Source organism: Microcebus murinus, chromosome 2 (assembly GCF_040939455.1).
Source record: "Microcebus murinus isolate Inina chromosome 2, M.murinus_Inina_mat1.0, whole genome shotgun sequence".
NCBI lineage: Eukaryota > Metazoa > Chordata > Mammalia > Primates > Cheirogaleidae > Microcebus > Microcebus murinus.
The window spans coordinates 14,456,282-14,484,076 of NC_134105.1; the positions used below are offsets into that span (position 1 = coordinate 14,456,282).

At 59.8% G+C, this 27,795-nt stretch overlaps 1 protein-coding gene across 1 annotated transcript; it reads right to left on the reverse strand.

The window, feature by feature from the left end:
• Window positions 1-306: 306 nt before the first annotated feature.
• WNT4 (Wnt family member 4) lies at window positions 307-27,795 on the reverse strand. Its single transcript, XM_012768680.3, has 5 exons — window positions 27,604-27,795; window positions 13,606-13,841; window positions 6,031-6,162; window positions 5,801-5,943; window positions 307-5,211 (listed from the first exon to the last, which is right to left on the reverse strand). The coding sequence occupies exons 1-5, from the start codon at window positions 27,678-27,680 to the stop codon at window positions 4,744-4,746; spliced, it is 1,056 nt and encodes a 351-aa protein (XP_012624134.1). The 5' UTR covers window positions 27,681-27,795; the 3' UTR covers window positions 307-4,743.

Here is a 27,795-nt window from a genome sequence, read left to right on the forward strand (position 1 = left end):
ACTGGCGGCTCAGGAAGGAATGGAGGAGATGCCTATGAAGTCATCGCCTGGGCCAGGCCATGCTCCACACACCCCTCCCCCATGTGCCCCAGACACCCCCCACCCCTTCTGAGTCACACGCTTTCTCCTGAAGCTCAGCACTTTCTCCTCTTACTAGGAAGCTGCTGGGCTCCTCTGCCCAGACACTCTCACCTCGGTCACTGCCCGTAGGCCCCGCAGGGCCACCTTCTCTTTCTGTGTCTTCCTCGTGTCTGTCCTCCCACCCTCTGCCTTTTCCTCACTCTGTCTCTAGCCTCTCTTAGCCCCACTCAGTTGCTTAGTGCCCTGGACTTCACTTACACCCTGTTTGCCTGCGTTCTCTGGCCCTTGCTTGGCCCATGGTGGGCCTTAAACCCTGCCTGTGATGCTCCCCAGACTTCCTGTGGACTGCTTGTTCTCAGGAGGAGGCTGAGAAAGAGGTTTACTTAATCACCGCATTGTCACAACTCTTTGAGAGACCTTTAGGCCTGAGCTCTGAGGGTAGCTACCAAGGATGGAGCCTAGACACACTCTGTGAGCTGACCCAGCCCGGGAGCCTGAAAGCCTGCCCTCTGTCCCCATATGCAGAGCTCTGGGGGCCCACCACAGGCCCTTCCTACAGCCCTGGCACTCCTGCCTGTGCCCTCCTTGGCCCTGTTCCCCGGTCTCGCTCTGCTTCTCCCCCACACTGGGACCTCAGTTCAGCCCTCACACTGGTGCTGGGGCAGCTTTGCCATAGCCTTGCTGGCTGCTGCCCGGGTGTCCTGGCCCCTGGGATTCCCTGCTGCTGTCCTGCTTGGTGCTCTCTACCTTGGGTGGAGATCTGCCTGCTTCTGAGCTCTGTGATGGCACCAAAGCTTTGGGGTGCCAGCCTCAGCCCCAAACCTGTTCCACATGGTCTCTGTTTTCCTGTTTCATCTTCCCTTTCAGCTCCCTTCGTCTTATAACTTCTTTAACTGCCTCCTATGTTCCTGAAGAAGGAATAATTACATTGACAGTGAGAGTTGTCATTTGTTTGTTATCTAGTGTTCCCAGGAAGTGGCTTCTAGTCTTATTTAGCCCCACTGAATGTGTGTGTTGGTGGGGGGAGCAGCCCCATTTTCCAGATGAAATGAGGCCTGGGAGGACAATGAGTTATCTAAGTTTCATCTAGTGAAGAATCAGCAGCACTGGGATTCAAACCCAGTTCTGTCTGGTTTCAAAGCCTGAGACTTTCCTAGTTCTAGAAGATGGTTGGTCATAGACACTGCTACTTCTTTGCTGTGCCATCTTGTGCTCTCTGTGTCACCAGTTCCCCTCTCTCTGCCTTTGACCCTGATTTGAGAATGAGGTGTCTTTTTCTAGCCACCCTTACTCTAGACTTCGTGCCCTCCCTTTGTCTGTCATCTTCCTGCCCCAATTCTTCACAAATCCGTGTGAACCCCTGCTGTCCTGAAAGCGCTTTCCTTCAACCCATTACCCTACTAAACTTTTGGAAAGCCAAGCACAGAGCAGCCAGACTGGTGTGGATTTGCTGCATTAGGGGTGGGGCACAGGCCATGGTCCCTTTTGGGAAGAATGAGGACTTCACTCAGCTAGAATGCAGGTTCCTGAGAAGCCACCCTGGGTCTCCCCATCAGCAAGGCGCTCCCTCGACTGTGGCTTTGGACTTGTGTTAAATGAAATTTTCCATCCAAGCCTCCTTATTCGGACTGGGTTCTTTCTAATCCTGGACTTTAGCTCTACAGGCCTTGGATTCCTATGTCCCTGGATAGGAATTACGTTCTTCTCCATCGTCCCCCACCTCCTGTACCAGCGCCGGCTTCCCCAGACCCTCTGCTCCAATCAACACTTGTGAAAGATCCAATCGGCTCATTCAAGCCGAAGTTGAAGCAGCTGGCCGTGGCCCAGCGAGATGCGAGATCGCCTTTGTGTGTTAGTGCCGACACTTCGGACGGCAAGCCTGTGGGTCCTGGTGGCCCTCACACTAGCTATTCAGAAGAAACAAGGCAAAGGGCGTCCCCATATCTAGAATTTGCTTCCATTTATCTGCTTTCCTCATGCCCTTCTCCAAGTCTCTCTTCTCCCTATTCCATAAAAAAAGTCACTGCCACAATTGCAAGATAAAGAAATAATCATTTTATCGTGTATCAGACTATGGCATGGGGATGTCACAATGGCCAAGAGCCTAGTATAAAAACTGGAGGGTGAGGTGGGGGTGGCAGAGTGGGGTAGCAGCGTCCAAAGCTGGGGTGTGGCCAGCCCTAGGCCTCAGAGGACATCACCTGTGCACTGGGACAAGACTAGTGGAGAGCAGTTTGGGCAGGATGTGGACTGTCTGGCTAGTTCCCAGGCTGTGTGGGACCAAGAGTGGGTGGGCCATGTCAGGCCTTTTATTTGGGACAGTTTGGAGCTGGGAATGTCCAAGGAAGCTCCTTTTTCCTATGGCTGTGGATTCCTTTGGCCTTTGTGGCACTGGCGGTGATAGGCTGGGCAGTGGGTCCTAGGATCTGGTCTGATTCACCTGGGTCACAGCCTCAGAACCTCAGGAAGGTTGGCTTTGAGGAACTCCCTGGCAGGGAGAAGGTGAAGCCTGTGAATGCCACAGACCTCACTTCCCCCTGGGGCAGTGCCCGTCATACCAGCATGCCACCTGGCCCCACTGTCCCCTGGACGGGAGAGTGGCTCAGCTCCGTCTCTGGAGGGGAGGGATCCTCACTGCTCCCTTTGTCTGGGTCTGGCCTCTGCTAGTGAGGGATAGTATTTTCTCTGGGCCGAGTGGACAGCTGAACAAAGCCTGTCAGAGGAGCAGTGGGCGCAGCAGGGCAGCTGTGGTGACACTAGGTCGGCTCAGCTTTCATCCACATCAGAGCTGGCCTGCCCCAAGATTAGCCCCGCATTTGAATGTGGCTCCAGCATCTCACTTGGTTTTGGCCTCCTCCTTGGATGGACACTGAGCAGAGATGTCGGCGGAGGGCCATGGGTGTTGACCCTCCCTCCTTGAGGGAGCCAGCCCCGGGAGGCATGAGCCACAAGGCCTGGAGGAGAGTTTCTGGAGGCTAGAGCCCAGATTCTGGGTCTGGGGTTTTGAATTCAGGCACTGAACCCAGAAGCCAAGAGTTTGGTATCTGGGAACCCCAATGGGGATCCCAAAGCTCAAGACCTCAAACCTGGAACTTAGAGCTCCAGTGTGAGTGCGGCCTGGAAACTGGGCTGACAAGTTCCTTTGGTGGTTGGGAGCCCAGCTGAGAAGCAGTTGGGTCAGGGCCTCGGTCTTGCTGTGTGTGTGTGTCCTGCTCATAGGTCTGCGCTGTGTTTCTGATGGTCTGGCTGTTGCATAGGGCCAGGACCAGGTTGCTGGTGCTGTCTCTTGGGAAATCTGTTGCAATACCTATGGTACCTGGGACCTCAGACCTGGAGATCCTGGGGGTGGGGGCACCCAAGCTACTGAGACTGCACTAGTCAGCTGTCCAGCCTGTCACTTCTTCCCTCAGAGCGTGTTTCCTCAGGAGCACATGGGCTCCGCCCAGCCCAGGGTGTCCGGTTCCTGCTGCTTCCCTGCCCCTTTTCCTCCAGCCGGAATCCCCTCCCCAAGGCTCAGACCCAGGAGACCTACAGTTTCTGTGCCTTTGGGGACAAGAGCCAAGCAGGAACCTTGGCTGGAGGGCCCTTCTTGCTCTGCCTCCCCTTCCAGCTCGCTGTGGGGCCTCGTGAGCATTGCCCTGTCTGCCACAGAATGGACACAAGCGGACCTGTTTTGTTTGCATCCCAAGACTGCTGAGACCATCAAGTGAGATGGCCCATACAGGGCCTAGAACATAGTATTAATATTTGCTCAATAATTTGTCTTATTAAGTAAGATAATGGGAGAGGACTTCATTGCACAGCCCTTTCCTCCCTGTGCGTCTGTGTGATTTTCAGTTTCAGTTTCACATAGGAACAGCACTGTGAGGAGGTCAGCCACACAGGGCTGTGACTGCAAAGGCCCCGCCAGGGTCTCTGGGCCAGGATGGCGGCCACACTCCTGCCTAGGAGGGACTGGGGAGTGGGCACGTTTCCTACTCCGCAGGGGCAGGCCGGGCCAGGCTGGACTCTGCGGTGGGACTGTAGCCCTCTCTTGCCCCCACCTTGCCTGCCCTTCCTGCTTGGAAGGGCCTGCGGAGATTGAACACCTAGCTGCCCCTGTGAGGGCTGAGGTCAGCCCTTTGCCCTTGACCTGGTATCTGCTCATCCCTTTCCACGGGGTTTGAGAGACAAGGCTACCAGGCCCAAGCTGCCAGGAGTGCACACGTGTGTGTGTGTGTGTGTGTGTGTGTGTGTGTGTGTGCTGGGGAGGTGTGAGTGAGCTCTTTTTTCCAGGGGGTGTGACTTCCATCAAGAGGGCACCTATTTTCCCTGCCATAGGGCCACCTCCAATACTCCCCATTACCCACCTAAGTCTGCCAGTAGAAAAGCGGACACAGATAACATCTGAGTGGTCAGTGGCAGTCACACATGGACAGCCAGAGGCATGAGCCAGGTCCCTTTGGTCAGCGGCGGCCACCAAGGCCCAGGCTTCGGGGAGGCCCCAGTTGGTGCCCTTGGGGTCGCCTGCCTGGTTTTGGCAATAAATAACATGAGGACCCAAAAACCAAACCAAAACAAAAAATACAACCAGTATCTCTTGGGGTAGGTGGTGGGAGAATGTTTAAATTATCGGCCTTCCCCGGGCCGCGAGGCGGTTGCCGGCGCGGGACGGGGCGGCAGTCACCGGCACGTGTGCAGCTCCACGAGCCGCTGGCACTGGCGGCACTTGACGAAGCAGCACCAGTGGAACTTGCAGCTGCAGCGCTCCGCCAGCTCCACCTGCGCCGTGTGGAAGCCGCGGCCGCAGCACAGCAGCTCGCAGCCGTCGATGGCCTTGGACGTCTTGTTGCACGTGCGGCCCCTCGTGCCCAGCACGCCGCTGCGCATGTCCTGCTCGCAGAAGTCTGGGCTGGGCTCCAAGTACACCAGGTCCTCATCCGTGTGTGGCTTGAACTGTGCGTTGCGCGGCACCAGCGCCCTGGAGGAGCCCACGCGGCGCGGCTCCACCTCGGTGGCGCCGTCGAACTTCTCCTTCAGTGCGTGACCCACCTGGCGGAAGGGCGGCACCGCTCGCCAGCACGTCTTCACCTCGCAGGAGCCTGACACCCCGTGGCACTTGCACTCCACCCGCATGTGCGTCAGGATGGCCTGTGGGGGCAGCGGAGAGGGGCCGTGAGGGGCGGTGGGGCAGCTGGGAGGGGCGTGGCAGCCGGCGGGGAGCATGGCCGGGCCACGGGATCAGGGCCCTGGGGCTGACAGCTGCAGACTCAGATGTCCCGCGTGCTTCCTCTGCATTAAGCACCTACTGTATGCTGCCATGCTGGGCTGGTGAGCAGTGTTGGGGACAGATGAACAAGATACTGTCCCTGCGCTTGGGGCACTCAGAGTTGTTGGAGGAAAGACACTAGGGGCAGCGTCCTGTGAAACAGTGACAGGTGGTGTGGGGGAGGACGCTGCACTGACACGGCAGGAACCTCGGGAGTAGGCAGGTGGAGTCATAGGCACACGAGCTCAGTGGTGACACAAAAGAGTTCAAACCCTAGCTCTGCTGCTCGTTTGGGGCGTGTGTGTGTGACAGGGTATGTCTGGGGCCGTGCACACTGGAGCCCCCCCAGCCTGTCCTGCACCTACAGAAGGTGCCTGGTGCTGGTGAGAGCCTGAACAAATAACGTCCAAGTGGCTGTGTGGCGGGGCCCTGCCGTGCCGGCCCTCCCGCACGGTGGCAGGGGTACACTACCTTTCTGCCGGCCTCGTTGTTGTGGAGGTTCATGAGGGCGCGGCTGGACGAGGCGCCCTTGCTTCTCTCCCGCACGTCCACAAACGACTGCGAGAAGGCCACGCCGTAGGCGATGTTGTCCGAGCATCCCGACCACTGGAAGCCTGGGGCGCGGTGCGCACAGGGGCCGCGGGTGAGTGAGGGCCAGGGCCCCAGCCCTGCCCTCCCCCTCTGACCCCACCCGCACCTACCCTGCGGGCTGACCCCGTGTACTGTCCGGTCACAGCCGCACTTGTCCAGCTCCCCGCTGCTGCACGCCCGCGTCACCGCGAAGGCCACACCTGCCGAAGAGATGGCGTACACGAAGGCCGCCTCCCGAGTCCCTGTGGGAGGCAGAGGGAGGGCAGGGCTGGGTCCCGGGCTCCTCCCCGCACCTCCTCTGTAGGAGGAGGGCCCCTGGCCCTGTGCTGGGGGCCACGGGGGGAGCGAGAGGGGGCAATCGTGTGCCAGGAGCTCAAGCCACTTCCTCTACACCCGGTGCTCTTACGCTCGGCTCACGCACTGATTGTTTCAGCCTCACAGCCGCCGCCTGGGGCCCGTGCTGTTGTTGTCCCCATTTCACAGAGAGGTTAGGCGGCTTGTCCGAGGTCACACAGGACATGGTTGAGGCAGTACTCTGGGTCAGCGCCTGTGGGGTACTGTTCTCACACCCTCTCCGGAAGCTAGTGACAGTCACCGCATGCTATGGACGACCCACAGGCTTGAAGAGGTGAACTGGCCGAGGCCGCAGAGCTGGGCTGCACACCGGGGCTGGTCTCTCTGGGCCCGTTCCCCGCCCGCCACTGGGCTCTGAGGGGTCCCCACCTCACGATCCTGCCCGGCCCTTCCTCGCAGGCTGGGCCTGTTTTTAAAAACGTCTTCTTTCCTTTTAGACATTAAGAGTAACAGCAGCTCCCACTACTTAACCCCTGCTGTGGCTGATTGGGGTCGCCTATTCTGCAGAAGCTGGGGCTTTCTCTGTCCCCTTTCACGAAGTGCAAGTTCAGAGGGGAAGGGATCTGATCCCAGTCTCCAGCCAGGAAGCGACAACCAGGCCTTAAGCACAGGCCTGTCCACCTCTGCCCAGGCCGTCTCTGTTTTGGTGCGGCCTCAGGCCCCGTCCCCTGCCTGAATGGATGTTTTTATCCTGCTAGGAACTCAGCCTCGGGGTGTAGCTGTTGTGGACTCTTTCTGGGGGTGGGGGGTGTGTGTGAGCAGAGTGCTGCACTGGTTGGGTGTGCGACCAGACAGCAGGCCCTGCTCCTCTCCCGGCCCTGTGAGGGCCTCTGTGTGCTGTGACTGTCCTTCTGTCTCTCGCCGGATGGTCTGTGTCCGCAGGAGAGGAGGGGGCAGGCTTTGGGCCCGTGGCTGGCAATTACCTCCGCGACACCCAGGCCTGTGCTCTCGGCGGCCCCGGGGAGCAGGCACCGTGGTCAGATGGAAACAATCACCTCCTGTGTGCCCGTGTCTGCGGACAGAGGCAGCAGAAGCCCAGCACTGGGGTGGAAGGCGGCTCGGTCCCGACCACTCGGGACGCCCTGTGCTGGTTCGGCCTTTGAGCCGGGGACACCGCCCCCCACCCACTCTCCACTGCCCACTGCCCACTCACTGCCCAGCTTGGCCACTCTGGGCCAGCGTCGGGGGCCTTGGCTGGAGCAATGGAGCCTCGACAGCCTGAGATGGAATCTTATCCAAGTTAATCGAGGTTAATAGCAGGATCATGTTGGTTGGTTTTATGCTGTGGCCGCCCAAAGAGAGACGACTTCAGTTTCTGGTATTTCTGGTATTTCCAGGCCTGAACCAGCACAAATCTTTGCCCCAAAGACCCAGGGGGAAGGGAAGTCAAAGCAGGAGATAGGGCAGATGGGACTGGTGGCGGCTTGGGCCGGTGTGGTCCCTCCTCCTCTGCTGCCCTGGGCTCTAGCCCAACCCCAGCTCCAGGCTGATCCCCACTGTGTACTGGGGGTCCCTTGGGTGCAGGGCTCCCTGGGGACATCCATCCACCAAGACTCCAGGTCCCTCTGCCCTCAGGGGAGCAGGACATTGGTTTTCTCAGCTTGGAAGCAGGCCTGAAGGAAGAGATTCTGGAAGGAAGATAATAATAACAAGAGCTAAAGCTTGCAGAGAGCTTACTACAGGCTGGGCACTGCCTGAGCACTTTACATGCATTCCTTTATATACCTGTCACAATAACTCTATGAGGTAGATACTTTTAATCCTCCTTTGACAGATGAGGCCACTGAGGCACTGAGTGGTGAAGCAACTTATCCAACAACACCCGGCCAGGAGGTGCTGGAGCCAGAGGTTGAACTCAGGCGGTCTGGCCCCAGAGCTCTCAGCCTGGACACCTTCCTGTCTCACAGAGTCCGTGAGCCCTGGGCACACACAGGCAGGTGACGCAGGTGAACTCCCACCTCCCATGATGAGCGTAGAAGGGCATCCTTAGGTCTACCCCAAATATCACAAGCCCAGTTCTTTCTTTCTTTCTCTTTTCTTTAAGAGACAAGGTCTTACTCTGTTGCCCAGGCTAGAGAGTGCAGTGGCACCATCACAGCTCACAGCAACCTCAAACTGCTGGGCTCAAGTGATCCTCCTGCCTCAGCCTCCCAAATAGCTGGGACTACAGGTGTGCACCACCACGCCTGGCTAATTTTCTTATTATTTTTATAGATGGGATCTTATTGTGTTGCCCAGGCTAGTCTCAAACTCCTGGGCTCAAATGCTCTTTCTGCCTTAGCCTCCACAGTAGCTGGGACTACAGGTTCATGCTATCATACTCAGCTAATTTTTTAAAAATTTTTGTAGAGATGAGGTCTTGCTATGTTGCCCAGGCTGGTCTTGAACTCCTGGCCTCAAGTGATCTTCCTGCCTCAGTCTTCCAATGTGCTGGGATTATAGGCACGAGCCACTGCGCTTGGCCTCTGTGGGTTTTTAATGGGGGACGGTGAGCACCGGGGTCAGGGTGTCCTGGTGGAGGTGGGGCAGACAGGCACCGTCTCCCCAGAAAACCTTCCCTCATCCTACAGCTTCCCTCATCCTACATCCTACATCCTTCCCTCATCCTACATCCCTCTCCCTTCCCCAGCTGCCTTTTCAGTTTCCTTTACTCTCCCTGGATCTGCAAACGCCCACCTTTTCTTGAAACCACCTGCAGGAAGCTCTTTGGATTTAAGAGACAATGTAGGAAGGAGTAAAGACTTTGGAGCCAGACAAGCTTGTGTTAGATTCTCACTAGTGGAGTGACCTTCCTGTCCGAGTCTTGTGTCCCCAACTCTAACATGGGGGTAGTAATGCTACCCGGCAGCCCAGACCCTACGCCTCTCCACGGCCCCTCCCACCATCGTGACCTGCCCAGGACTCCAGGCGCTCTTGCGTTTGGCCCCTGCAGCCTCCAGAAACTCCCAGTCTGAAAGTGTCTGTGAGGTCCCCTCCTGCTCAGATTTCCCGTAACTTATCTGATGGCATCAACAGGCTGGCCAGAAGCCGGGTGGTGGCTCACGCCTGTAATCCTAGCACTCTGGGAGGCCGAGGTGGGCAGATTGCTCAAGGTCAGGAGTTCAAAACCGGCCTGAGCAAGGGCGAGACCCTTGTCTCTATTAAAAATAGACAGAAATTAATTGGCCAACTAAAAATATATGGAAAAAATTAGCTGGGCATGGTGGCTCATGCCTGTAGTCCCAGCTAGTCAAGGAGGCTGAGGCAGAAGGATCGCTTGAGCCCAGGAGTTTGCTGTGAGCTAGGCTGACGCCATGGCACTCTAGCTGGGGCAACAGAGTGAGACCCTGACTCAAAAAAAAAAAAAAAAAAGGCTGGCCAGAGAGGCAACCCAGGAGGAAGAATGTTCTCCCCCTCCTTGGGTCACTGTGATGGCCATACTGGGGATAAAGGTGGGAGCAGGGGTTTTAGTGAGGCGCCGCCCGGGACTGAAGAGCATTCACTTCCTAAGTGCAGCCTGGTGCCTCAGTCAGTCAGTAAGGCGCCTGGGCGGTTTAGACACGTTGGGGGCGACAGACAGGCCTGGGTTTGAACCCTCGCTTTGCTACAGCGCCACGTGGCCAGTGTACCACACGGCCTCCCGACCCGGCAGCACGGGGCCTCCGGGCTCATCAAGTCCCCTCTCTGGGGCAGGGGCTCGCTCAGGTCTCCGAAGGAGGCGCACAGTCGGGAGGAAGCGGTGTTGTCTGCAGGCGGAAGGGAGCGGGAGGGTTTTACCGCCGCCCCTACCTCCCCACGCTGCTCAGGCCAGCCTGCCCGGCTGGCACAGCTTCGCCCCGCCTGGCCTCCCTGTCCCCCACATAGTTATCGCCGCCCACGGGTGTAGGTGCTGTTCTAGGCCCCAGGAGGAAGCAGCAACTCAAACATACAGAGGCGGTCGCGAGTCTCGCCGTGAACACCGGCTCAGCCTGGAAGTGCCACCTCCCGCATCCCAGCTGCCTGGACGCCACTGTTACCAAATTCCTGGTAGATTCCCGGCCTAGAGCACACAGTGTGGCCCTAAATGACACACTGGCCTCGTTGTTCATCATCGCTTCACCGCCCGTCTTGCCTTTGGACGCCAGCAGCTGGGGTGGCCTGGGGCGACGCCCCGCCCGAGCCCTGTGGGCCGCTTAGCCCTTCTAGAGGCATTGTCTCCCTGATCCTTGGAGTCCTGGGAGGCTGGTCCTGGCATTGTCCCCATGTTACAGGACGAAGCACACCGAGATGGCAGGGCCTTGCCCCGGTCTCGCGGCCAAGAGCATGCAAACCAGGATGGCGGTGCGGCGCCCTCTGCTTGCTGAGCCTCCTCGCTCGGCTGCGGCCTGCAGGACGGCACTGCGGCTCACAGCGTTGGCATGAGGACGATCTTACGCAAGACGGCACACCACAGGACCCCAGCAAATGGGGCTCCTTCCTTCTCTTAGAGCGGCCTGGACCCTGGGTGGGACCTGTTAGCTCTGTCCTGCTCCACGCCTGAGCCGTGTCCCCAGCCCCCCAATCCTGAGAGCCTGCACAGGCTGCGGCAGATGACAGTGGCTGGTGACAGTGGGTGCCCTTCTCAGGTGGGGCCTACACGAAGTGCTTCCCACATGTTAAGTCACCGGATCTTCGTGACAACCCAGCAGGTAAGCAGCAGTGCTGTGTCATTGGCAGGTGAGGACACCAAAGCTCAGAGGTGTGAGGTCACTTGACCAAAGTCATGCTTGCCCCACGCGCCCCCATCTGCCTCTTCAACCCACCGTGTGATGCCCCCCAGAGCCTGCTCAGCCAGGGCTAGTTACCTCCTTGGCTGCTGCCCCCCAGGTGACAAAGGTGCTTCTCGGCGGGTCCAGAGGACCTATGCTGGCCTCAGGCCGGCACTGCCTCTTTTGAGTCCTCGCCCCGACCTGCTTTCTGTCATTAGCTGGCATCGGCTGATGGTCTCGTCCACGCAGCTTCGCCATGTGCCGGGAAACAGGTAAATGAGCCCTCACTCTTGCCTTCGAAGAGCTCAGGACTTAGTGACGGGGGAGTGGGGTGGGGGCGACGTCACATTTCAGTCTAAAAGGTGTGACAGCAGCAGTGTGAACACAAATGGCTTCGACAAAACTGTGTCGACAAAACTTCGACAAAACTGTATTTCTAGATCTTTGCATAAATAGAGAATAAATAATAAGGCAAATGGTTGGAAATGGAAACTGTTGGTGAACTCGTAAAGAGGATGTAGGAGTTTCTTGTACTACTTTTGTAACTTTTCTGTAAGTTTGAAATTATATTAAAACGAAAATTGGGGCTGGGCACGGTGGCTCACGCCTGCAATCCTAGCATTCTGGAGGCCGAGGCGGGTGGATCGCTCAAGGTTGGGGAGTTCAAAACCAACCTGAGCCCAAGAGCGAGACCCTATCTCTACTAAAAATAGAAAGAAAGTAATTGGCCAACTAAAAATATATAGAAAAAAATAGCTAGGCATGGTGGCACATGCCTGTAGTCCCAGCTGCTCAAGAGGCTGAGGCAGGAGGATCGCTTGAGCCCAGGCGTTTGAGGTTGCTGTAAATTAGGCTGACGCCATGGCACTCTAGCTGGGGCAACAGAGTGAGACTCTGTCTCAAAAAACAAACAAACAAAAAACAACAAAAATTGGCAAAACAAAGGAACCCCACCCACTCCATCAAGAACAAAGCGATTTAGAGCTCAGAGGGAAGAGCTGGGAAGGCTTCCTGGAGGAAGGGACTGCTGAGCCCTCGAGAAGGGGCTTGCAGGTTTGGGGTAGGGGAAATAGCACTCACAAAGGCAGGCTGTGTGTGTGAGAGACAGGCCTGGCATGTGAAACCTCGCTGGTCCATCCACCAATCCAGCCCAAATATACTCTCCAAACACCCCCTGTGTGCCGTTTGAGGCTGGCCCCGGGGCCCCAGCAGCCAGGCGGCCGCTGGCAGTGGCACCATCATCCTGGGAGAGCCTCCCTGCCAGGCTGCACACCGAGCCTCGGCTGCTCTTCTAGAGCAGCCATGTTCAGCAATGCCAAGTGTGGCCGTGCCTTTTTGGCCCCCGCCAGCTCCCAGGAGAATGGCTTCCAAATTTCTATCACAGTTGGTTTCCAACAATATCCAAATGGTTTGCCACAAGCCCAGCAGCCCTGGCCGTCCAGGACCATAGGTGCCAAGACAAAGGTTGGCCCTGGCAACCCCTTCCTGCTGCCTGATCAAGTCAAAGGGCCCTGCCGACTCTTGGTGGCTCAGAAGTGTCAGTTTTATGCTCAGAAAGCAGAAACGGAGGCAGCTGGTTTAGAGCACTTCCCTGAGGGCAGGGGCTTGGCTGGTGACCTCTGGAGGAGCCTTCCGGCTCTACAGAACACTCTCTGTGCCCTGGGCCACCTTCCTTTGGCTTAATGCCTTCTCGTGTCCCCGTCTCAGTGGAAGCCTGCCTCCTCGGGAAAGCCTTCACTAGCACTGGCCAGGGAGGTGGCCACCTGTGCTCCCCCAGACTCCCCTGTCCCCTCTGTCACGGCGTTTCCTCCTTGTGGGTAAGGTCAGGATTGCTTGGGTGCAAGTCCTGGCTCTGCCACTTTCTAGTTCTGTGACCTTGGGCAAGGTACCTAACCTCTCTGTGCCTCAGTTTTGTCATTTGCAGTATAGAGGCCCATCTCAAGGGGCCGGATGAGTTGTTACTTAAAATCTCAACACAGTGTCTGGCCCAGAGTTAGAGCCACAGGTGTGCAAGCCACCACTCCTGCTGTGCCGTGGTTGTTTACTTGTCTGTCTCCCCACTGGACACTGAGCCCAAGAGGGCAGGAGCTGGATGCTGTTCCTCCCTGAATCTCGGGGCTGGCCGCGCCGTCGGTGCTCCGTGTGGCTGGCCAGGTGTGCACGGGAGCGAGAGGGGCTCAGGTGCGAGGCTGAGTGCTAGGGTGGAAGGAGCAGTAGGCTGGGGTCTGGAGCCGCAGGCCCAAATCCTGCCTCTACTTCTCTCCCTCTGAGGAGCCTTGGGCAACTCAGCCCTGCCCCTGCCCACGCCTCAGTTTCTTCCTTCGTCAGAGGAGGATGGTGGCTCCTGCTCACACTCCCGTGGGACCCGCAGGGACGACGGTGCACGCTTTCAAGTGCTGCACGAGCACAGAGCAGCCTCCCCCTCCCAGACCCTCGTCCTGCCTGTCCCGGCCTCTGTCCCCCATCCCGGCCCGGCGTCTCCGGCACTCCGCGCTCTCTGTGCCCTCGCGTGGCCCTGTGCTGTCTCTGCCTCAGAAATCACTCAGAGCAGTGCGGCCACGCACGAGCATCTTATTTCCCTGGGACGGGCCCTCCCCGCGCAGCCCCCGCAGGCCTGTCCCTCACCTTGCGTCACCACTTTGCCGAAGACGGGCAGGGAGTCGAGCGTGGAGCAGTTCCAGCGCCGGTTCCGGAACTGGTACTGGCACTCCTCGATGGCCAGCTGGGCGCCGCGGCGCACGGAGTCCATGACCTCCAGGTTCCGCTTGCACATCTGCACCTGCCTCTGGATCAGGCCCTTGAGCTTCTCGCACGTCTCCTCCTCCGAGATGCTCCCCACCGATGACAGCTTGGCCAGGTACCTGGGGAGAGGGGGGACGCGATGCAGAGCCCAGCCCGCCCTGGCCCGGCCGGGCCTCTGGGAGCCGACTTGTCCCGGCGCCTGGTCCTGGATGCCGTCTGGAGCCAGCGTTAGCCCTCCTCACCTGTTCTGGGGGACAAGGGCATGGAAGGACAGTCTTCCACAGAAAGCCCCCGTCTCCGGTCAGGCGAAGCAGGCAGCGGCAGTGGGAGGGGAGCTGGCAGAGCCCCTAGGGGCTCCCTGCCTGCCCCGGTGGCCCCTGCACCAGTGCCTGTGCCCGGACACGGCCTGGACCTGGCTGTGGGCCCCGACTGCTCTCAGCTGAGGAGGGGGAGGCTGGGAGGCTGGGCCTGCTGTCTGCCCAGGGTCTCTCTCCCAACCCCCAACACCTCCCCCGGGCAGGAGCCCCAGGGACCTCAGTCCACCTCCGGGACTCCTCACTGCCAGCCACACCCTAGGACCAGCAGGTGGAGACCAGCGTCATTGCTGTGGCACTTTGGGGGTGGGATGACGAGGACGGGATGGTCAGGACATGGGTGGTGGCGGGGGTGGGGTGCATCACTTGCTCCCCTCTGCCCCTGGTGTTTGCACACCCTGAAGAGGTCGCCCGCCACAAGGTTATTGTTGGGGCCACGAACTAAATGCGGGAATTACGTGCAGGGGCTCTGGGCCCAGGCGCCCGTGGGAGAGGGGCGGTAGGCGTTTCCACTTCAGTGGAGCACAGGAGAGCGCCACTGTCACCCATCGCCTCCTGAGTGCCCCGCGCTGTGGCTGCACTCTGTCCTGCTGCATCCTCAGTCCAGATCCATGAGGGGATCATCGTTACGCCCATTCTGTGGATTCCAAAACGAAGGCCAGGAGAGGGCATGCCCAAGGTGACACAGATAGCAAGTGCCAGAGCCAAACTGCAAACTCCTCCAAATCCGTGGCCTTCCTCCTGCCTGTCACCCTTGGCGGCATTCGAGGGCCCCGGCAGGCTCTGTCCCATCTAAGGACAGATGCTCTGGGACCCAGGCCAGGAGTAAGGGAGGCTGGAGCAAGACGGCAAAGTGCTCATGGGGTGGGAGCAGAGCTGGGGAAAGGTGCTCCCCTCTCAAGGGAGGGGAACTCACATTCACTGGGCACCTACTAAGTGCCAGGTACTGTTGAGAGAGGCGAAGTGACTGGCTCAAGGGCACCCAGGTCTTAAGGGCAGGCCTGGATTGGAGCCAGGTCTGGATGACCCAGAGGCTTGTGCTCCTAGCCGCTGCCCCTCGCCCGCCCCACCTTGCACCAACATCCCTGGCCAGGGCCAGTGTGCCTAGCCTGGCCGGGAGGGGAGCTTGGTGCTGGCTCTGGAAGCCTCCGTTTCCGGTCTGGCAGTGGGAGCTGCATCCGGTCACCTCCTGGGCGGGGCTGCCTGGGGTTCCAGGTTCTTGGGGGAGCTGCAGAGTGCAGAGAGTCACACTAAAGGACTGCTCCCCGACAGGTGGTCCAGTCCAGACCCTTGTTTTACAGGTGAGCACACTGAGGCCCCGGAGGAAGCTCCGGCCCTGGCCCCACCTTCAGCCCCAGCCACACAGGTCCGGGCTCTGGACAAAGGGAGCAAGCACCCTGCTGCTCTGGGCTCTGCAGCCACCAGGCCTCCCGCAGGGCCTGCTCGGCACACTGGGGCCTCCAAGGGCAGGGGCTGGGGGGGGGGCGAGGGGAAGCAGCTGCCGCACCTCCTAAGGGAAGCTGCACAAATTTCTCATCTGAGGAAGGAAACGGGGAAGGCCACACTCTTTGGGCCTTGGTTTCCTCATCTGTAACGCGGGGAGGGTACGGCTGGTTCTGAGTCGAGGCACTCAGTTCAGAGGCGAAGGGCTCTGTGTGAAGGACAGTTTGACAGGGGCCTGAGCCAGGGGGGCAGGAAGTCACCATTTGTTTGCTGAATGAAGAAATGAGTGATGGTGACCAAATCGAAAAGTACACAGAAAGTCCTATTAACATATGGGAAATTTTTATGACAAAGATAATAAGAATAATTAACTTTTATGGAACTTAGGACTGGGTTAAGTACATTATTGCATTTAATTCTTCAGCAAGCCAATGAACCCCCATTTTAAAGAAGAGGAAACTGAGGCACAGGCTGGTTAAGTAATTTGCCTTGTGTGCAAGACCACAGGGCCAGGGAGTTGGAGTAGGATTTGAACCTGGTCTTGCCTGACTTCACAGCCTTTGGTAGAGACAATATTTGTGAGGCTCAAGGACTAGAGTTGACGCCATGGGCAGAAGCTTCCGGGCGCTGGGTTCGTTCAGCCCGAGGGTGCTGGCCGGGGCGCGAGGGCGGCCGCCTGCCTCCCCAGCCCTGTCGGTGTGGGTGTGCGAGCAGCAGTTCCCTGTGTGGGGCACGGGGAGGGCCAGAGCGGTGGTTCTCAAATCTTGCTGTGCGCTGGAAACGCCGGTGGGGTTTGTTGAAAGCAAAGGCGCCTGGCCCCACTCCAGGCGGGGCTTGGTGGGCATCGGAGTTTTTAACACTCCCGGGCGCAGCTGCGACGCCAGGCTGGCAGTGGCGGGAGAGACTGGAGATGTTTCCTTCTAGCCCGGGGGGTACTGTGACTCTGGGCCGCTGCCCTCCTCACCATGGCAGCAGCCCCGTCAGTCCCAGGGACGGTCCCTTTCCCCAGCGGGGGCGCCTGAGCTGGCCTTCCCCATCTGTAAGTGGGACGATGGTCCCCACGCCAGGGGGCGGCTGTGAGGAACCCATGTGATTCGATGTGGGGATGCATCTGGCTCTCGGCTGGGCACGTCCCAGTGCTAGGTAACTGTGGGGACCTCTCCCTTCCCTGAGGGCACGGGTGGGCAAGTGGGGGGCTCAGGCTGAGACCCTCCAACCTGCTCCCCCTGCCACCCGTGCTCCTTTTCTCCCGGGGGCCTCCCTTCCCTCTCTTTCCTCCCCGCCAGGTCCTGTCCAGGGATGCACTGAGACTGGCAGTGTCCTGCCCCTGAGTCTGGGCCTCTTGGGGCGGAGACAAGGGTGGGAGGTGGCTGAGGGGCAGGGAGGCTGCGCCTAGAGGGGGAGGGTGCCCACCCGGCTCCTCGGCCCCCCTGGGAAGGGGTTGCCTAGGGAGCCAGCCCCACCTGTCGCTCTTGGCCTGCAGGGGGCGCCAAGAGCCAGGCTACTGGCCGTGGGCCAGGGCCACATTCAGGAGGCCACAGGTGTCCCTCAGTGGGGGGCAAGGGGTTGCAATGAATGTTGGATCCTTTCCTGCGCAGACCTGGGCTTGGCCTCTCAGGGGAGGGGGACCCTATTCCCTATGGGACGTGAGGCACAGGGCTGGCCCGTCCCCAACTCCACATCTACTCCTCTGCATCTGGCCAAGGGGCCCGGTCTGGCTGTGTGGGCCCTGTCCTCTGGTGCAGGGGGGCGTTCAGGGGACCTCCAGGCAGTGGGAGCGGGATGGGGGGCCTGGCTGAACCCCCCACCCACTGTGGCCTTGGGCCTGCGTCTTCATGGGTGCAACAAACTGGAGGGTCTGTATGGCCTTCCCTACTGTCAGAGTTGGGGTCTCCCTTCCACTGGGGGTGGGGGTGGCCAGGCTGATGGATGGAGCCCCTGCCATTGAACAAGGAGCAAGAAGGACCAGGAGAGCCGCCTGCCCCCGCCCTAGGCTCAGAGCAGAGCGGGGGGAGCCAGGCTGAATGACAGTCGCAGGGGCTTAGGGTGAGCTGCTGGGCGGCCGTGGCCGTGAGTCACTGGGCCAGCTTCCAGGAAGGAGCTGAGCAACCTCTTCCGCTGGCACCAGTGCCCACCCCCCGCCCCTGCCTTCATCTGGCACGACAGCTGTCCCCTTCCGTGCACACTCGGCCCAGCCCCACCCACACCCCTGCTCCCCCAGACCCCGGGGGCTTGCCCAGGGAGGGCTGGGTGTCAGGGCCGGGGAGAGCTAGGGACGCAGGCATCGCAGGCCCTTGCCCGCACGGTCGAGGCTTGCCTGTCCTGGTACCCAGGCTGTGCCTGGCCACTTCGCAGATGAGCAGGCTGAGGCCTGCAGAAGTGGGGTGGCATGCCTGAGGTCCCACAGCTAGCGAGTGGCGAGCGGCAGTGCAGCCCAGCCCTGCGTCTCAGCTCTCTTCCCCCGAACTCGGCTGTGGACCTGCCCTGTTGCAGGGCAGGGGTTGACACTACCCTGGGCCTCCTCGGTGCCTCGCACAGGCAGGATGTGGAGGTGTTCAGTAAATGCTCCCGGCCTGGATGGAGGGCTGTCCTGCTGAGGTCCCCCTCGCACCGTGCTCAGGGCAGGGAGGCCGGGGTGAGGGAGGGAAGTGGGGGCTGCCCTGTCGTTTGCTCTGCCAAGGGCCTGGAGACCTGCTGGGATGAGACCAGTCCTGGACGCCCCCTCAGGCGATTCCCCGGTTAGGAATTGCCCCCAGCGCTGTAGCGTGGCTCAACTTTCCCTCCAGAGACTCGGGTGCTACTCGCTGGCCCTCGGGCTGGGCCAGGCTCAAATGTCAATTGCACAAGCCATTTCTGGGGGCGACAGAGAGCCAGGCCATGACGGGCGGGCAGGGCCCGGCCAGTGGATGGCCTCGACCATCCTGCTGCTTCTCCTGTCCTGGCTGCACTGCCCCAGTTTAGGCTTCTTCCTGCCACTGCTGAGCACAGACTTAGCGATTTGCCACCTGCTGTCCCGGCCGCCCAGGACTCTAGCCATGGCCATGCCATCGATCGAGTTTCCCCACCAGCCCCTGCTGCCGCTGCCAGCCAGCTCGTGCCCTGCTCGTCTCAAACGGGGCCTGCAGGTCCCGCAGGCTCCTCCCAGGAGGCCCTCCCCGAGCCCGGCCCGTGCCTGCAGCCCGCAAGGCCGGAGGGCCCTGGCCCTGCCAGGGAGATCAGATCCTCTCAGCCACCTGCTGTTTTCATTAGAAACTAAAATTAGCTGGGCTTGTCCCAAGCTTTCCCAGGTTTGCTTGCTTTTTTAAAAAAATATACAAATTCCTAGAGGAAAACCCGCACCTCTGCCACTCCTCTCGGCTCCTGCTCTGCGCGCCAGGAGGACAGGGGACGGGAAATAGCTGGAGCGTTTGGGAGGCCAGGCAGATCAGTGTCGTGGGTCCTGGCCCCGCGGGTGTCCAGGTGGGGGCTGGGACGCCAGCCCAGGCCTCTCTGCCCCCTCCCTGTGGCCTCCCTGCCTGCCCGGGCCACATTTAGAGCCTCCTTAGGAGCGGTCGTGCCTGCGATACCAGGGAGGAAGGAGGCCAAGTGGGCGGGCGGGAGCCGGAAGGAAGCGGAGCGTCTGCTGGATGGAGAGCTGCCCTGGGAGACGGGCGGGGGGAAGAAAAGTGACCACAAGCCCCTCCAGGACTGTGTCCTTACGGGGATGGGGTTGGCGGGCGGGGTACCTGTCCCCCAAGATCCTTACCACGCCTCCACTGGTTTTCAGGTCTTTGAATGTGTCTGTAACCACAGTCTTAGTGTCCTGCTTTCCTCTCCACCACTGAGCTCCCACCCCAGAGACCCTTGTCCTTTGGGCATGGCAGGGACTGGGGACACCGGCAGACTGCGTCGGAATCCCACCTCTGTGTTACTTGAAGCAAGTAAGTGGACGCCTTTGAGCCTCAGTGTGTTCATCTATGAAATGGGGAGACCAGCAGTTCTCACCTAGGGAGGATTATGTGAATCAACTGTGCACACGGCAGATGCTCTTCGTGTTGCAGAATTACTATGTCACATCATTATTAAGACGTTTGCCATCATTGTTGTCATCACCACCTTCTTCTCAAGGCTGCTCTGCAGTCCCTTGAGCTTCACCCTCTGCTGGACCCTGGACCGGACCAGCGCTGGGCTCCCTTCGCCTGTTTTGCTTTTGCGTGGCCCTCCCAGCCCTCTGAGACCACAGACCCCAGCCCTTCTGACAGCTGAGCACACTGGAGGGCTGGGACATCCTCCTGTCGGGATCAGCGGGTAGCTCCCGCGGCTGTCCTGACTGCGGGTGTGTGACACTCTCTAGACAGTTTGCGGAGCTAGAGAAGGAGTTTCCTGGTGATTCCGGCCTGTCAGTCGCGCGCTGTGAGGGCTGGGGTGTGGGGGGCGGGGCGGAGGGGGTGCTACTGCCGGGAGATCAAGAGCTGGGGACGCTGCGGTGAGAACAGCAGGGACAGTGGCGTGCAGGACAAGCTCAGGTGTGCCCGGGGACTTGGAAACCATGTGTGGGATGGTAGCTGACCAGCAGCAGGGGACCCTATCATCCCCAGTTGCTTGTGCCATTCAAGCAGTAGTCACATGACTCAATATGTCCTTATCGCAACAACACAGGGTTGGCTGTGCAGGTATTTCCCCCTCCATTTCACAGATAAGGAAACTGAGGCTCAGAGAGGTATGTCTTTGAGGTCATGCAGCCTGTAGGGTGGTCGGGATTTGAAACCGGGTCATTCTGTCTCCTAAGCCTGGGACTGGTTGGTGAGGCTCCAAAGACCTAAGGAGATGGCCCGATTCTTCCCTGGATGGTCTTTCTAGAGCCCCATGTCTTTTCTGAACTGCAGTGAGGGTGTCTGGGCTGCTTTCAGGAGTAAGGGGTGCTGGGGAGAGGATGTCTCCGTGGCTATGTGGCTGCCTGGATGGTGTCGGGGCCTGTGGTCTCTGTAGCTGTCAGAGCCATGGCAGGTGTTGCTGTCCCTGGCCTGAACCCCCTGGAGGGGCAGCAGGTGAGGAGGGGCTGGCGTTGGAGACATCACGGTGGGTCCTGGCCCTGCCAGGTGTTTGGGGTGGGGGTGCTGCCTTCACCCTCCTTCTTCCCAGGCTTAGCATGGTCCTCGGGCTCCCAGTGCCCAGGTCAAGTTCTCTTGAATCTAAGTGCATTTCTCCAGTTGGGGAGAAACAGTGGCCTCCTCTGGAGCCCACACCCCCACTCCTGCTCCTTGGGGTTCTCTTTCTCCCCTTCCTGTCTCCTGGGACCCCCAGCCCCTTTACCCCTGTCCCCAGAAGCCTCAGCACTCCCATTTTCTGCCTTTTCGTTTCCCAGTTTCCATTGCTTCCCATATCCTGTGCCCCAGCCTCCTACATTTCACTCCTGAGAGTTTCTGTTTGGGAACCCCCACTCCTGTTTGGGAGCCCCCACTCCCATTTCCCATCTCTCTGCATTTGTCCGCAGGAAGCTGGTGGCCGACTCAGGGCCACCTCGGACCTGAGCTTGCATGCCCCCAGCGCTGTGCCAGGAGATGAGAACTCTCCTCTCCCTGAGGCAGGTGCAGTCGTGGGGATTGAGTGGGTGTCCAATTTAAGGCACCTCCTGACCTCACCTTGCCCCCTAATTTGCCAGCAGAGAGCTTTTCCTTTGCAAAGATCCACCCGATCCTTGTCCCCAGAGAGCCTTTCCTATCCCGTGGCCACTGAACCGTTGAACCTTCCTCCCAGCTCAGCCGAGGGAACCTGGGGGTGGGGAGCTGGGAGCGATGCTGAAACCCCAGCCGGGCTGTCCGGAGCCAGCGCTGGCTTCCTGGAGTGAGGCTCTGCGGTTCCAGGTTTCCAGTGAGTTCCTCGGCCCTGGCAGATCCCTTCCAGAGGCCCGATCCTGGAAAGCCCGTGGCTGAACCCCCAGCCGAACCCCAGCGGGGACAGGTGGGGAAACCTTGGTTCCTCCCTTGCTCCTTGCTCATGCCCCCAGCAGAGAAGGACTGGCCAGCGGCACAGGCCGGCAGGGCTGCTTTCATCGGCTGCAGGGAAGGTTCTGGGAGGACAGTCAGGAGACCTGGGAGGGAGTTCAGTTCTACCACCGTGTGCCGTGTTGCCCTAAGTGTGGTAAGACCTCGGCATGTTCACATGGGGCAGCCCAGCCACTCCCCTGCGTGGAGGCTCAGTGTCCCAGGGAGGGGGTTGAAGCTGATAATCCCTGAGAAGCCCCCTCACTCTGATGTCCGGTAGCCCAGGGTGCCAGGACAGCGGGGCGTCCCTGACTCAGGAGGGATACTCTGCTGTCTCCAGCCCCTGGGGGAAGAGTTTCTGGGATGATAGGGCTTGAGTGTGAACGGAGAAGCAGGGTCTGGAGGGACCATTCAGAGCCGCCACAGGAAAGAGGCCCCTCGAGTCCCTGCTGTCCTAACAGGCCTCCCCAAAGAGCCATGTGAGCTGTCTGGAGGCTCCTTTCCTCTGGGGACCCATCCCTCCCTCCTTCCACCCACCTCCCTGCCGCTGCCTTCTCAGACCGGGTCCCTCTGCTGCGGGGGTTCTGACTTGGCAGGGAACTTTTAAAACAGTTTGGTTTCAGTTTGCCAGGAGATGGGGCGGCAGGGAGGGGCTTGGATGGGGGCCGGGGAGCTGGTGGGGTCACCGCAGGGAGCGAGCCTTCCCGAGTTGGGCTGAATCGCAGAAGATGCAGTTCAGGACTCAAGAGATAAAACCTGGCAGCCCCTGTGGAAATGTGGAGAGCAAGCACGGGGCTGCGGCTCTGCCTTCCAGCTGGGCTCGCCCAGCGGACCGGCGGCAGCTCTTGCAAGCCGGCTGCAGCGGAGGGGTGACTGGAGGGGCCATGGCAGGTGGCTGCCACCCCCGCCCCGAGCTCCCTGGCCAATCTGTGCCCTGTTGGCTCAGCCCAAGCCCCTCTTCCCAGAGGGAGGAAGAGGCTTGGTGCAAACTCGGCTTTCCAAGTGCACCCACAGGGCTGGAGTTGGGCGAGTTTCAACAGGTTTGGGGAGCACTGTCTTGTCAGATGCTTGCTGAGTTGCTCAATTCCTAATCCAGGGTTGAGGGAAGAAAGTCAAACCATAGCAGACAGCTGGGTCGTGACTGCTGCCTGGGCAAACCCCTCAGGCAGAGCCTGGTCCCGGGGCGCAGCGGGGGGCGCTGGGGTGGTGAGAAATGCCCAGCCCGGCTCTGAGGCTCTGTGCTAGCTGAGGAGGGGCAGAGCAGCAGATCTGTGGGTGACAGCCACACTTCCTGCCAGCCACTGCTGCACCTTTTAGTGTCACCTGCGCCTCAGGGCGGTGGAGCGGGGCCTCCCTCCTGCTCCAGGTCTTTGAAGATGGGCTGCCCTTTGACAACTTAGAACCCTCTGGAGTGAACAAACCTGTCTTTCATTCATCCATCAGAGATTGACTGAGCACCTGCTACACAGCAGGCAGATGCCAGCACTATGAGGACATTTGGAGGTGCTCATGCCACAGCCTCGGCCTCCAGGTGTTTATAACTTTGTAGAAGCAGTAAAGCAATCACTCGGCTAGACTACAGTGATACATAGTGTGAAATGGCTCTATGGGCACAGGATGAAAATCATGAGATTTGGACATGTGACAGCAATTCAAGTTCAAGTCCTGCTTCTGACTTGCAGAATGACCTTGGGGAAGTCCCTGTACCTCTGGGCCTCTGAAGTGGGTCTGGAAGTATATACACTCCTCTCTTCCCAAAGGTGGTGGCTGTGGGGTTGTGTGGTTCAAGCAGGATAACGGGTGTGAAAGATCTTTGTAAGCCATTGATTCTCAGTGGGAGTAGGGGATGATTTTGCCCTCCAGGGGACATGTGGCAATGTCTGCAGACATTTTTGGCTGTCACCTGGTGGGGGATGCTACTGGCATTTAGTAGGTAGAGGTCAGGGATGCTGCTAAATATCCTACAATGCACAGGAAAGGCCCATAACAAAGGATTATCCAGCCCCAAACGTGAATGGCACAGAGAGGTTGAGAAGTCCTGGTGTCAACTGTAAAGTGCTGTGAGTGTGCTAGTGATTGTAACTCACTGCCCAGAGCCCTGGGAGGAGCTCTAGGGAGATAGGTGTTAACTATTTAGAGGGGAGGGAGTGATCCTTTTAAGCTGGGGACCAGGGGGGCGAGTTGGGCCACATCTTTACCTGTGGGGCTAGCACTGCACATCTGGGCTGGCCTTGCCCCACCCCTGCCCCAGAGAGTTGTGAGTGCCAGGCCGTACTCCGCCCACGACCAAGGGAGTTAAAACCCCCGCTGGGCGAGCAGGCACACGGGAGCTTGGCCCGAAGACACACACCTGTGGGGACTTGGAGCCAGCTTGGCACGTGATGCCGCCTTCACCTCCCCCACCGCACCAAAGGTGCTTTCGGCAACTCCTGTGGCCAGCGGGATTGGTCCGTGAGCCGGGCTAGGTTCTCCTGTCTCTGTGGGCTCTTGTGAGCAGGGAGGTGGCAGCCTAGGTCCCTACCTGTGTAAGATCACAGGATCTGGGCAGGACAGTTTGGGATAAACAGGACTTGGGAGCAACAGCCTGAAGGCCCGTTCTCTCTATCATTGCTGTAAACAGGGACACGACCCCACGTCTCACAGACAGCAGTGCCTGCTTGTAGCAGCTGCCACAGCCCCCACTTCCAGCAGTGTGCCTGGCACTGTGCCAGCACGCTACGTCCACGGGCTCACTCTTTCCTCCCAACCACCACTGCGTGCCATTTGCACCAGTGGGTACCATTCTACAGATGAGGAACCTGAGGCTCAGAGAGGTTAAGTACCCTGTCTGAGGTCACTCAGCTGGGCAGTAGCAAAGCTGGGATGGGTCTCAGGGCTATCTGTCCCAGAGAGCCAGTCCTTAGCTACTCTGCTGGCCTGCCTTTGAGTGTAGCATGGGCTGCTCCTGTCCCTTGCCTAGTCGGCTCCTGCTAGAGCCCCAGCTCAGCACACCGTTGTCTTTCTCTGGGAAATGCACGACAATGAAACCTTAGCTTGTCTAGTCCCTAATTCTTCTCAGTACTTCCGTCTGCAGCTCAGAACAATCTGCTGAAGACTGTGGCCCAGAGGGAGGAGAAGGCCTACCCAAGGCTACCCAGCATGTGACGTATAGCTGGGACTGGAACCCGGGTCTCCCAGCTCCCGGCAGTTTCAGTGCTGGGGGGGACATTCAGACACATTTCTTAGCCCAGGTCCTGGCAGCGCAGCCCCCTCAAGGGCAGAGTCCAGACTTCCACAGAGGGACTATTTGCATCCAGCCAGCCTCCTTCAGTGGAGGGAGCTGCCACAAGCTGTCAACTGGCTCCTGGTGCCAGATGAGAGTCTAATCAACAGCTTCCGGCGTCCCTGGGCTTGCCCGAGCCTCAGGCTGCTCTCTCAGCTCCAGGCTCTGTCCTGCGTAACAGCTGCACGCAGCGGGACACCTGGCCTCCCTGCCAGGCCACCCGCCCTTCTAAGACAACAGACAGCACTGGTCTCTTGCAACCGGCCAGCCGCCCCACCCTGGACTGGAGCCCAACTCCAGGTAGTGGCAGGGGAGTGGCACCCGGGCCTTGCCCCTTGGCGAGTGCTGCCAGCCGTCCTCTTAGGGCCAGGCACCGGCGCGCCTCACGCTTGAGAAGACACAGCACCAGCTGTCACACCTGAGTGGACATCTGCCTGCTCAAAGCTTTTCCTTCCAGAGGCAGCTTCTGGGTCAGACTTTGGGCAATTACCTCTCTGGTTCCTAATCTTATATCTGCAGAATGGGATTTAAATGTTGTCAGGATTTAGACAGTACAATGAGAGTTGTGATAATAATTGCTACTGTCTCGGTTCTACGACCTCCGGGCCAAGTCCCCTCTGTGACTGCTCCGGCTTACTGTCAACTCCCTCTGCTCCGACAGGGCATGCGCCCTGTCCCGCCCATGGCTGCTCTTGCTCTTACCTAGACCCCAGGATCCTTGGAGGCCGGGCTGTGACATCTATTTCCCCCAGAGCTGGCTTGTCCCTGGCCATCTGGAGGTTGATAAATAGGACACCCACCCTTGGCAAGTGCCCGGAGTCTCCATCACAGCCTCTCTGGTTTGTGGGGTCCTGGGAAGCCCCTTGTTCCTCTTGCCTTAGGTTGAGCAGAGAGACCCTTGGCTGGAAGCCGGGAGTGGAGCAGGAGTGAGCTGGGTCATCTAGAGACTTGCTTCGTGGCAACCTGAACCATCACCGTTGCAGAGAACAGGTTTGCCAACCTCTCTTCTCCCTCCAGGCTGCCCCTCCTCACCCACCCCCTGCGGCGCAGGCAGAGAAGGAGCTGCTGGAATTCCCCATGGTTTGCGTGACCGAAGCTGAGGCTGCCTTCCTGGCTTGGACGTGGCTAAAGGTGGGTCCCCACTCTGGGATGGTTTAGCGAAGGGGGTACCGTGTCACTGCCTGGGAGTCAGAACACCTGGGTTCCGTTCTCAGCTCTGAGTTTTGGGCAAGTAGCTTCCCCTCCCCGGGCCTCAGTTTCCTCTTCCATAAAATGAGCCAAAAGACCACATGCTTCTGAAGGACTTTTCCACTGCGGATGTCGCTATCTTCCTGCGAAGGCCTGCTTTGGACATTTTGATTGCCACTTTCTCCCCTGCGTTTTTGCAGCTTTCCAGGTGCTGGGCAGGGCAGACTCAGCTCTTGGTCCTCCTCACGCTCAGCCCTGTTTTGGAGACCCCGGCTCTGAGCCCGTGCTTGCAACAGCCAGCTCCAGGGATCCCCGGCTCCCCAAGTCCAAACCAGCTCCCCTCCTCAGCTCTGTGACTCAGGGCCCACTCAGGGGGGTGGCCTGCAGGGGGCAGTGGGAGGAGGTGGAGGTGTCCTGGTTTCTGTAGGCTCTACCACCGCTCCTGAAGTGTTAATCAAATTAAGGCTCCAAGAAAAACAAAAGCTCTGCAGCCACTTCGGGCTGCCTCGGAGTCACTCGCTCTCAGAACAGCTGGGAGAATTCCACATCACCTCTGTCCCCCAAGCTCTGGGTGGCTCTGACCCCAACGAACACACACCCCTTCCAGCCTGAAGGGCCCCGGCTGGCCACAATGACCTCATAGCAACAGCCATTGGACACTCTGGGCAATTTCATGGGAGATATTTGTTCTTTGGTCTTGATGCACAGAGAATTTTTTCCTCTCTCCCTGTCTCCATGGAAACCCCAGCTACACTGTTGGCGATCCCCCTTCCCACCCCATGCTTTTCAGATCAATATTGGAGCTTGGCTCCCCACTGGCTGCCCACAGCGGATGGCGGCAGAGCTCTGGGCAGGAGGGATTGGGGCCAGGGTTAAGCCTGGGGCGTGGGGCACCGTCACCGAGGGGGATGTAGGGGTCCTCTTGCTCCCTGTTCCCCCACCCACTGGAGCTCATCCCTTTAGCTCTCCTGTCCCCTGCTCCGCTTTCGCCTGCCTCCTCCCAGCGAACCTCTGCCCCTTCCCGGGAAGCCCCTGAGCACAGACCCAGTTGAGGAGAAACAGACAGGTCACCAGCGGTTACCGCCCCGACCTCCTTAGGAGAGACGCAGGGAGGTGGGGGGCTGTCGCCCTCTTTAAGGTCTAGACGGAGTTTCTTCCTGCCCCAGGGAAAGCCGAGGCCTGGCCAGCGCCAGTGCGGTCTCTCGGTCTCTCGGAGGCTCGGCGTCCCTTCCCTCCTATCCCCCGCTCCCGCCCCCCATGCAGAAACAGGTCCCTGCACGCCTCCAGCGCAGCCCGCAGCGCGGCGCAGCTCGGCGCGGGGAGCTCGATCCCGGACTTCTCCGGATTAACCTGCTATTATGTCCCGGAACCCTTCCCTGCAATGGGCTTCCTTGGCGACCTGTCAGTGCCGCCGGGCTGTGCTGGGCGCCCAGCACCCCTCCCGGGCCACCGCCCCACGCTTGCACCCCTTGCGCTCTCGAGCCCCTGGGCCGCCTATGGGTGCGGACCGGACCCCGGCAGGAGGGGACCCGGAGTCCTCAGAGGAGGTTCGGGCAGTGACGGCCACCGCAGAGAGAGCGAGCGAGCCTCCGGTCCGGCGGCCGAGACACCTGCCGGGCGCCCCTGCGCCCGCTGCCCCGCGCCGCCTGGCACCGGCCGCTGCCCCCAGGGCCTGCCCCGCCCCGCCCCGCCCGGCCCCGGCCCGACTTACAGCCAGTTGCTCGCCGCGGCCGAGAAGACGGCGAAGACGAGGAGGCGCAGCGAACGCAGGCACGAGCGGGGACTCATGGTGCGGCCGCGGGCGCCCGGCCGGGGGCAGCGGCTGCGGTCGCGGGGGGCCTCCCGTCGGGGCGGCAGGTGGGCGCCCGCGGGCGGGCTGGGGCGCGGCGCCGGGCGCGGGCCG

Excerpts from the sequence above, each read along its gene's own strand:
- WNT4 (XM_012768680.3), bottom strand. The coding sequence starts at position 27,680 with ATGAGTCCCCGCTCGTGCCTGCGTTCGCTGCGCCTCCTCGTCTTCGCC. Across the intron at positions 13,842-27,603 it reads GCCGCGGCGAGCAACTGGCT|GTACCTGGCCAAGCTGTCAT; the intron begins GTAAGTCGGGCC and ends CCCTCTCCCCAG. Across the intron at positions 5,944-6,030 it reads ACACGGGGTCAGCCCGCAGG|GCTTCCAGTGGTCGGGATGC; the intron begins GTAGGTGCGGGT and ends ACCGCGCCCCAG.